Below are 11,184 nucleotides of genomic sequence, written 5' to 3'. Positions count from 1 at the left end.
TAATTTTCGTGCTTTGTAGTATTTAATTATCTAATTATATTAGTTAAATTAATAGATAAAATTATATAATTCTATTTGATGAATTTACTAATTTGTCATTTATATTTTTCCCCTTTCTTTTATTACAGAATTATTATTGTTGCCGCTCTACAAATTCTACATATTACTTATTTCCTTGATTTCTATTTTGATATTGCACTTCATGCTATTTCTTTTTCTGCAGATATATTTCTTAAATTATAATTCGTGACATTTTGGATTTTAATTTAGTTGATGTTACTATTCAACTAGACAATGTTATTAGAGGTGATGATCTATTAATCTTTTAAACCCACAATATATGTATATTAATTTTAATGGCTATTATTTCATATGTGCTATTCTCTTACTAATTTATGGGTGAGCTCTTTGTCAAAGGTCCCTTACTTTTAAGGAAAAAAAACTTCACACTTGTGGCTCTTCCTCTTCATTGTCATTACTATCATCTTCCTCAAACAATCAAGCTTTATTCGACGTCCCCATATATTGTAACTTTACATGTAATAATGCTAAATCTAAAAAAAGAAGGACCGAATCCACTGGATCAGGCAATTCTATGAGTGACTTTTCGATGGTTATCTATGTTTGCCCACATGATTTTGAGATTACTACAAATCGAATTAGTGTGTTTCTCACTTCTTTTTATCCATATGTATTTTGTTCCCCTATGCTTCCTATTTACCATTTTCTTTTTTACGTTTCCTTAGGATAATTTCTCTGTCCTCTCAATATAGGAGAGCCGCAGCATGCCTGCGGTAATTGTGGAGCTTTATTTTATGAGGCTGAGAGTTTGAAAAAAAAATAAAAAAAACAGTTAATTTATCATTTATGCTGTAGAAAGGGCAAGATACAATTACCCATGTTGAGTCAGCCCCTAGCATATTTGAGCTTTCTTTTAAACCATGAGTCTGGATCAATGTACACAAAATTTAGAGAAAATATACGATTATATAATTCTATGTTTGTATTTACTTCGATGGGTGGTAAAATAGACGCGGATATAAATAAGACAAATGGCCCTTACATTTTTAAAATAAGTGGTCAAACTTATCATGCTATAGGGTCTTTGTTGCCCTTAGAAGGAGAAAAATTAAAATTTGCTTAATTGTATGTCTATGAAGCAGCGAAAGAGGTGCAAAATAAAGTTTCATTATTTTCTAAGGATTCAAATATCAATGAGACAATTGTTGAGATATGTTAAATGCTAACAATGCAATTGTTAAGTCATTCTGAATGGCAAGAGATAAGATTTTGGAAGATGTTTCTACTCGTCTATAATTGAAGTTGGTTGGAAGGCGCTGAGGAGATAATCCACAGTATGCAAGTCCCGTTGCTTTAAAAATAGTTGGATTAATTGTTGGTGATTTTGGCATGTACGATAAAAATCGAGACATCGCTGTGGAGTTTAGAGATGGAAAGTTAAAATGAATAAGTATATTACACCGTACCTTTATGTCTATGCAATATCCATTGTTGTTTCCCTATGAAGAAGATGGGTATAGAGTGGATATTGAATATATAAATATTGATTCTCAAAAAACAAACACTCGACGATTTGTGACTATGCGAGAATACTATGCTTATTGGTTACAGCAAAGACTAATCGAAGCAACAACACTTTTAAACGGAGGATGATTTGTTTCAATAATTTATTGTGGATGTTTTTGCATGTGTTGAGGAAGAAAGATTAAATTTTATTCGACGGAACTAAAAGCAACTTCGATCTGAAATCTACTCTGAAATTAAAGAGGCATTTTGCGTGGGAATTAAAATGGTAGAGATGTTGGTAAATTTGTAATATTACCTTCAAGTTACATAAGAAGCTCTAGATATGCTGAAGCACTATCATGATGCAATGGCTATCCATAAGTTTTACGGTCATTCTTATTTATTTGTCACTTATATATGTAATCTTGCTTAGACTGAAATAAAACACATATTGAATTTAATTTTAAGGCAGAGACCAGAAGATTGATCAGATATTGTGAGCCGGATTTTTAAAGTTAAACTAGATTTTTTAGTTGAAGATATAAAAAAAATACAATTATTTTGGACCCATATTATATACAATTGATTTTTAAAAGCGTAGTTTATTATATGTGCATTGTTTAGTCTGGTTAGAAAAGAACAGCAAAATTAAAACTGCTACGGACATTGATTCTATAATTTTTGCTGAATTACTATGTGAAAAACATGATCCTGTAAGTTTTGAAGCCATTTCGAACTTTATGATTCATGGTCCATGTGGTCAAATGAATCCACAATCTCTATGTATGTATAATGATCATTGTTCTAAGTATTATTCAAAAAAAATTTCACCCCAGACATATATTGATAAAAGTGAATATGCACTATATAAAAGGAAAAATAACAAGTCAAGTACTAAAAGAAAAAAAAAAGTAAACTTAATAATAGATTTGTTGTACCTTATAATAGAAATTTATTGGTCAAATACCAAGCACATATAAATATTGAATTTTGTTATGTGACTACTCTAATTAAATATTTGTTTAAGTATATTAATAAAGGCCTAGATAGAATAAGAGTTGTGTTACGAACCGATAATTGTGATACCATTAGTAGAGAACCCTCTGAAAAATACATAGATGAAATTAAAAATTACTTAGATTTTAGATATATTTCTCCTTATGAGGCTGCATGGAGATTTTTTGAGTTTCTATTCACCGTAAAGAACCATCAGTTGAACGACAATCCATTTACCCCTCAAAACACTGTTTTTTGTGGACCTAATCAAAGCTTAAAGTCTATTATAGATAGGTTTGATTCGAAGAAAACAACATTAACAGAGTGGATGCATACTAACGGTCAATTTGAAGATGCATGTCTATTAAAATATATCGAATTTCCAATGAAATGGGTTTGGAATATAAAAGATAAAATGTGGACTAGACATAAGATAGGTTGTTCGATTGGTCGAATGCCTTATGTGCATCCAAATGCAAAAGCTTTACTATTTAAGGATGTTATTGAACGTTGTAAAAAGTGCAAGAAATTATGATGAAATAAAAACGATTGATGTTATCTTCATCCCACATATCAATCTGCATGTGGTTTGCTTGGTGATGATAAAGAGTGGATAGAAGCACTTGAAGAAGCAATAATTTGGGCTACTGCACCGCAATTATGCCAACTTATTTGTAACATTGATTATTTTTTTTGAGGTTTCTGAGCCAATCAAACTTTTTGATAAATTTTGGCTATATTTTTCATATGATATTAAATATCATATGGAAACTGTATTAAACATGCCTAGTCTTTTCATCACAGAAGAACTTTTAAAATCTATGTGCTCCTTGAATTGGAAAAATATTTAATAAAAATTCTACAACTTTGTCCGATTATAATTTACCAACTCCAAATAAATCTTTATTGCATGATATTAATAATAGGTTGTTATTGAAAGAATTGAATTATGATACATGCTAATTGAAAAATGACCATGATCTTATATTTAACACTCTAAATTTAGAACAAAGGATTATATATGATGAAGTTGTATCATCCATATATAATAATGATGGTGGTTTTTTTTTTTTGTTTATAGTCATGGTGAAACCAGTAAGACTTATTTGTATGAAACAATAATTTCGCATCTTAGATTAGAAGGTCAAACTGTATTGGTTGTGGCTTCTGCAGGTATTTCTTCTTTGCTTTTAACGGGTGGACGTACTGCTCATTCAAGATTTAAAATTTCCATTAAAATAAATGAAAATTCAACCTGTGAAATTAAAAAAGGAACTCAGTTAGCTTCCTTTATAAGTCAAACCTCTCTTATAATTTGAGACGAGGCACCGATGAATCATAGGCATTATTTTGAAGCTGTTGATAGATCACTGAGAAATATTTTATTAGCTTATGAGTTAATTGAAGAATGACCATTTTGTGGAAAAATAATATTATTAGGTGGCAATTTTAGACAGATATTATTAGTTGTTGTTAGTGGAAGTAGAGAAGATATATTGAATGCATCTATTACAAAATCTTATCTTTGGAGATTTTTAAAAAATTTTTAACTTCAAAAAAACATGCGGCTTTTACATGAAAATTTGACTATATTTGTAGATGATTGTGAAAAAAAATTTTGACATTGGATTTTATCTATTGGAGATGGCACAGTTACCACGATCAGAATTCCTCATATTGATAAGGAAGAAAATTGGATTAAAATATCAAATGAAATATTAGTTCTTAATAATGGAGATATTTTTTCAAGTTTAATTTGTAAAGTTTATGTAAATTTTTATGAAAAGTACAGTGACCCTATGTATCTTAAAGAAAGAATGATTATTACTCTTACCAATCAAATCGTTGATGAGGTTAATAAAAAATTGTTAGATATGGTGCCTGCAGAGCAAAAAACTTATTATAGTTTTTGTAATACCCGGCTAGACCCCGGCATTGGAATTCCTATTTTCCGGTGGAATCTCGGATGTCGGAAACCTCTAGAAGGGTAAAATATATTTTTCTAAAATATTTTAACATGTTTTTATGGTTTTAATGAAGAAAGAAATTGAGTTTTGAAAGAAAATGTTTTGGAGGAGAAACCCATGTTCGGCAGCCGAATATGGTGGAGTTGCGGAGGCACTTTTGGCTTCCGAAGGTAGTCTGGCCAGCCACCTATAAAAGGCCCCCTGTCCGAAAATGGACGAGTTTTTCTCTCTATTTTCGGGCAAGGTGAGTCTCCGCCACTCTTTTTGTCGATCTTGTGTTTTCTCCTCAAATCCTTCAAGTTTTAATGAGTTTTACCTTGGTTTTGAAGATTTTTGAGCTAAGATCGAAGTTGGAAGCTTGGAGACCTTGGAGTTTGATTTCTTCCATCTCCGAGTTTGGATCGCCTTCCCTCTCATTTTTCAAGAGGTAAGTGGGGATCCTACCCTTGTTTGATGCTTTATGTAAGTTTTGAGGGGTTTTAGAGAGTTTTAACGCATGATTAGGTTAGTTGTAAATGTTAGGGTTTATGTGAGTTAAATGATGCAATGTATGTTTATTGTTTGTTAAAATGTGATGTTGTTGGGGTATAGGCTAGTTTTAAGCCCCTAAATGCTTAAGAGTGTGTTTATGCATGTTTTTGCATGGTTTGGTTTGAGTTTGGAGGATTTGGGAGGCTAATTGTGCATGAGAGGCTGAGTTCTGCCATTCTGGAAGAACTCAGGTTTGGCAGCCGAAGCCATGTTCGGCCGCCGAACCTGCCTATGGTGGCATGTTTTGGCCGCCTAAACTCACCCCCGAAAGTTGGACTTTCGGCTCTGGAGGGGAGTTTCGGCCGCCGAAGGTGCCGCCGAAAGTGCATGAGTTTCGGATCTGGAAGGGACTTTCGGCCGCCGAAAGTGCCGCCGAAGGTGCATGGCTTTCGGATCTGGAAGAGGGTTTGGCCGCCGAAGGTGCCGCCGAAAGTGCCTTGTTCAGCCTTCCTTTGCATGCTTTTTATGAATGTTTTATGGTTTTTTAGGGGGTTTTTGGGGAGATGTTTAGAGTCTTGTTAGTGTTTGTTGGTCCCTCATTTGAGTCCAACTGTGTAGGTTCGGACCCGAGGAACCGAGGACCCCAGCAGTGAGATAGCTGCTTCAGAGTCTGTTCAGAGTTAGCCTGAGATGAGTAGAATGGATCTTTATATTTCAAAGCAAATAAATTTCAAGCATGTTCATGCATCACGAATGCCATGATATATACTAGGTTGTTTGCATTAGAATTCACGAATATGTTGCATTGCATACTTTGATGTTGATATGGATGGATGTTGGATGACCCATTAGTCCTCGGTATGATATAATGACAATGATACGGTATGAAAGTCCAGTGAGGCCCATTCTACGCCCTTGGCACGATGTAAGAGAAATACCAGTGAGGCCCATTCTACACCCCTGGCATATTGGAATGTTATGTTATGTTATGTTAAGAGAAAGACCAGTGAGGCCCATTCTACGCCCCTGGCACCATTGGAATGTGTAGAGGACTATTGGTGACAAGTCCATCCTTGATGTGAATTGTTTGTGATGTGATGCATTCCATGAAAGCATATGTTTTAATATACTGTTTTACTATTCTACTCACTGAGCTCTAGTAGCTCACCCCTTTTCCTTAACCCCCAGGTTTGCAGGTTCGGGATAGACCAGGATGTCAGTAAGAGTAAAGGTTCTATGGATGTAATAGTTAGATGTGGACATGAGAAAATAATGAAAGACGATGTAATGTAAAGTATTGTATTTAAATGTTATGAGGTTTAGTATTGTGCTTGGCCCTAATATTATGTCAATCCCTTTTCCCTTAACCTCCAAGTTTGCAGGTTCGGGATAGACCAGGATGTCAGCAAGAGTAAAGGTTCTATGGATGTAATAGTTATATGTGGACATGAGAAAATAATGAAAGACGATGTAATGTAAAGTATTGTATTTAAATGTGATGAGGTTTAGTATTGTGCTTGGCCCTAATGTTATGTTAATCCCCTTTTGTACATAATCGTTATAAAATATTTTAATGTTAAGAAATGTTAGACCAAGCTTGATATATGATATGATGTCCCACTAGAGCATTTGATGAGGGCTCTTGTGTGGGGTTTATGTTATGGTTATGATGCATTCAGGTCAAGCTTGGTGAATGAAAAAGTTTAAAATTTTTATGTAAATGTATGATCATGTATGGGATTATCAAGTATGACAGGCTGTATGTTAGACTTGCTACGGGTCCCGGCGACCTTAAGTCAATCTGGATCCTAGCGCTGGTAGCGGTCCGATTTCGGGTCGTTACAGTTTTGATTATATATGTAAAACTTTTCAAATGTAGATGAATTAGAAATTTTATGTCCTGCTGAATTCTTAAATATTTTAGAGTTTAATTGCTTTCCACAACACGAATTTTAAAAATAAATGCTTCAATAATATTATTACACAATTTAAATCCAAGCTTAACCCTTTGTAATGGAACTAGATTAAAAATAACGGACTTAAGAAATCGTGTAATCACAGCTGTAGTTATAACAAGTTCTTTTACAACAAATAAAATTTATATCTCTAGAATAATATTGATAATAACCGGTAAAAATTTGCTATTTGTATTAAAGAGAAGATAATTTCCTATTAAAATTTATTATTGTATAACTATTAATAAAAATAAGGTCAAACTTTGAATAAAATTGATATTTTTTTAAACGAAACAGTATTTTGCCATGGCCAATTATATGCGGTTTTATCAAAGGTTACTTCAAAGGATGGAATTAAACTTATCTTACCTGCCGATTTAGATCTTGTAAAATATATTAATAAGTTTTATACTAAAAATATTATATACAATGAAAGTTTCAGTGAGTAATGGACCAGTGGTTGTGGCTTTTATTGGAATGTTAATAAAGTCTTTCCAAGGTAAACATAAAATATTTGAAATTAAATATAAATTTAGAATTTAGTGACTATTTTATTTAATTTTTATTTCTCATATGCTATTAATGTCAATAGTACTTTAGCTACAAAAATTCACATCAATCCTGAAATTCCAGAAGTTGTTGAGTTTGTAAATAGGTAATATTTGTAGCAATTGTAATTTCTTAGCAATGTTAATAAATAATGATTATTTACTTATATTATTATTTCAATTTGGTAGCCTTCCAAAAAGTGCAAAAAAAAAAAAAAAAAAAAAAATCTGAAGAAAATGAAGAGCATTCAGTTGAACTTGACGCAGAGAAAAATGCAAATAGGAAGACCATTGAGGAGTTGCTTTCTGTTGATATTCACACAGAGAAAGTTTAAATTAATTTTTTTAATAACCATTTATTTAATTTACTATTATACAGTTTTGTTTTAAGTATTTTTTCAATTTAAAGGATACTAAATTAATATATAAAGCAACGATAAAGAATATTAATCCATCAACGGGTTGGTGGTATAAAATTTGCCCTCACTGCAAAAGCAGGACAAAGAATTTCAATGATACTATATGGTGCAATAACAAATGTGGCATATTAAAAGAAGCTCCATTGGCTTGATATATTATATATATATATTTTTTATTTATTTCCTTTTTATATTAAAATAAAATAGTTATTACAATTTAATTCATAACACATTTATTTTGCAAGTAAAAATTAAGTATTACCGTTAAGGATTTGATAGGAGTTGCCACGTTTTTTGTTTTCGATAGGTTTGCTTCAGATTTGATCAGTATTCCTGTATCTACATTAGTTTATGGTTATAAAGATAAAACTTCAGTATTATCTTGGGTGATAAAAATACATAACTAAGAGAAAATATTTTAAATAGTTTTAAGTTCAAAAATTGAAAATACATTAGTCGTCTCTTTCCCGAGTAATCCAAATTTTTTCAAATGAGCCTGTTGTATTGGATACACAATTTGTATTAACTCCATACACAATTTGTATTAACTCTATCTCAATCTCAAAGTTCAGTATTTGTGCAAAGTACACTTTCTCGGAAAGTTAAGCAAAATGTTAGAAAGAAACTTAATTTGTCGGATATTGAAAATTTACAAAGTATTGATTCATCTCATTCTCAATTTTTTGCAAACATCAGATCTATCTCATAATTTAACTTTAAAACAAATTGAATCAGTTATGAAAAGACAAAATCAGAGTAAGTATTAGATTTTAATATATACAATTGCATTTATATAGTTAATAACTTTTATTATTTTTTAGGAAAAACTTAAAAAAGTGGAAATGCAAACTCAATTATAAAGCATGATGGAGTAAGTATCCTCAAGATATTTAATTATACTATATATAAATTTATTATTGAATTTTTTTTATTGACTTTTTTTTATAGGCATGTGAAAAAAAATAAGACATTATTATAAAAACTGGTGTTGGAGTAAGTATTTTCAAAATATTTAATTATATTATATATAAATTTATTATTTAATTTTTTTTATCAACTTTCTTTTTATTGGCATGTGAAAAAATATAAGACAGCTGTGCAACAAGACTTCTCTTCAAAGTTGTAAAAATATTTACTTTTTAATATGTACTTTTAAAAATACTCACTTTTTAACTTTTGTGACTTTAATTGCGTAAATACTTATCTTTAAATTTTTATAAAAAAATTATAAAAATTACTTTCTAATATTTATAATTTTAATTGCGTGCTTAATTTTTTCCGTTGGCAAAGTCTTCTCCTCAAAAGATTAAAATTGCATAATTATCATTTGTTCAATCTATTTTCTTTTATGGTTTATAAAAAGTGTTTGTGATAAATAGGATTTAATCACATGTATAAAACCTTTATTCTTTTGAAAAATAAACCATTAATTAGTATTAACACTAATAAAAGTAAACGCCTATTGGTAATTAAGAAAGCCTACGAGTAATGCATGTCTAGACTAGATGGTGACTTCAATAGATGAGAGTCATTTGTTGGACATTGATGGGATAGCAATCCCTTGGCGATCCAGTGAAGGCCCGCTGGGCTAAAATTGCATTAACAGCCTGTGTTGGGTGGAAGGCATCCCAAAATACATAAACATTTCTATTGCTACACGGAATCGCAAAGGGAAGGCATGTTATTTGTCCTCGGTTTCTCCCAATTCCGCAGCAACCCCTATCAACCACACTGAATCCTGCAATTCATTTATCATATCTCATTTATTAGATTATAAGAATGAGATAACAAAACCAAGACACAACATACTAACATGTCGTTTAACTTAATAATTGAAAAAGGTAAATAGGAGAATTTGTTAGATTACCGTAAGTGTTAGGGTTATTTAAGATGTCACCAACTGCAGCATAAGTGTTGCCATATGCAGAGATTGTGCCTGGGCGAGTGTTCATTTGATCAACGATTAACTTGAGCCCTTCATTGAAAGTACCTAATATCTCATTCACATAATCAACGCATCTGTCAGGAGGGGCTTGACCACTGGCTCTTTGGTTAGGAATACAGCCGAGGGGCCCGATTCCAGCTATCAAAAATTTTCGGAGTCCTAGACTATATAATGCCTGCAATAATTTTTTTTTTTTATAAGATATATAATGTAAGTAAGCAAACCCGTAAATTAATATTTGTATTTTAAAGTGAAGATGAATTAAATTTATTTAAGTTCGTGGTTTTGCAATGCCAAATTATAGACCTAAACGTATAATAAGTACCACAAGTTGACGGGCATAATGATTGAGTAGGAGATTGGCGAATTCTGGAGGACTATAGTTGTAGCTGGAAGAGTAGATTGAAGGCATCAAATAATTATTGATGTAATCATTGCTTCCAAATACCAAAACTGCGAGAGATTTGGCCAAGTACTGTGTAAGGATCGTCCCGTTCATCATTCCTCTTAGTTGATTTAGAGTGGTCTCAAAATTCAGCACTTGCTGGCTAAGACTATACCTTTGTCCCTGCATATATCGGAGCTTATTTTTTTAAAAATAAGCATCATTATGATAATTTTTCCCCATATACTGAAAAATTAAAATTACATAGTGTTGGCCTGTCTCATCAAGGATGCCACCAGTAGCCGAGGCATAATTAACTCCCCCAAGTATTCTGGCTCCACTTGTGGTAGGATCTGCAAAGGCTGAAGGGTAAGGAACACCCAGCATCTCTCCTGAAATACCATATATACATAAAATTAGTTTAAATAATGACAAAAAATTTTCATATTTGAGCCACAACGTACCAAGTATATCAACGAAGGTTTTGCCATTGGAAAATCTCCCTGTGGGGCCTATACTAAAATCAACTCCATAGGGGAAGTAATTAGCTCTGGCTATGGAGCTGAGATAGTTATTGTTTCCAACATCAACCAATGAATCCCCAAACACAAACATCGCTGGAACCCTTGCTGATTCTACACCTCCATAATTATTATTTGACCAATCTAGAATTGTAATGAGCAAGCTCATAAACACCACACATTTATGGGTAATAGCCATCATCAAGTATCCTTTCAAACCACTCTCAAGGTACAAATGTGTTTTTAGAGTGCTATATAAAGACATGGAATAGGTGAAGAAGATAATAGATTAATTGTTTGCTATTCAGAAACGGCTAAAAAAGTTAAATGTCAGCATGAACATGAAATACTGCTTTAGTCTAAACTTTTTCCTAGATTTAGGATTCTCTTTTTAACACCTTTTTTCATATATATCTTCTTTTGCTAGGTTGTTTCGCTCCTTCGCGTGCT

The 11,184-nt window shown here is 32.0% G+C and overlaps 1 protein-coding gene across 1 annotated transcript; it reads right to left on the bottom strand.

The window, feature by feature from the left end:
* Window positions 1-9,350: 9,350 nt before the first annotated feature.
* LOC110614267 (GDSL esterase/lipase At1g71250) lies at window positions 9,351-10,968 on the bottom strand. The gene is made up of 5 exons (XM_021755762.2): window positions 10,678-10,968; window positions 10,478-10,605; window positions 10,154-10,396; window positions 9,751-10,003; window positions 9,351-9,621 (listed from the first exon to the last, which is right to left on the bottom strand). Exons 1-5 carry the CDS (start codon window positions 10,934-10,936, stop codon window positions 9,398-9,400), a joined length of 1,107 nt encoding a protein of 368 aa, XP_021611454.1. The 5' UTR covers window positions 10,937-10,968; the 3' UTR covers window positions 9,351-9,397.
* Between the last annotated feature and the right edge of the window lie 216 nt (window positions 10,969-11,184).

The sequence above is a fragment of the Manihot esculenta genome, chromosome 5 (assembly GCF_001659605.2).
Source record: "Manihot esculenta cultivar AM560-2 chromosome 5, M.esculenta_v8, whole genome shotgun sequence".
NCBI classification, from domain to species: Eukaryota; Viridiplantae; Streptophyta; class Magnoliopsida; order Malpighiales; family Euphorbiaceae; genus Manihot; species Manihot esculenta.
The sequence above is the reverse complement of the archived record's forward strand: the minus strand, read 5'-3'. Positions and strand labels throughout refer to the sequence as shown.

Bases quoted from the DNA above. Each gene is read 5' to 3' on its own strand.
- LOC110614267 (XM_021755762.2), bottom strand. From the start codon at position 10,936: ATGATGGCTATTACCCATAAATGTGTGGTGTTTATGAGCTTGCTCATT. The intron at 10,397-10,477 runs GTAATTTTAATT...CGATATATGCAG, and splicing joins ATGAGACAGGCCAACACTAT to GGACAAAGGTATAGTCTTAG. The intron at 10,004-10,153 runs GTACTTATTATA...AAATTATTGCAG, and splicing joins ATTATGCCCGTCAACTTGTG to GCATTATATAGTCTAGGACT.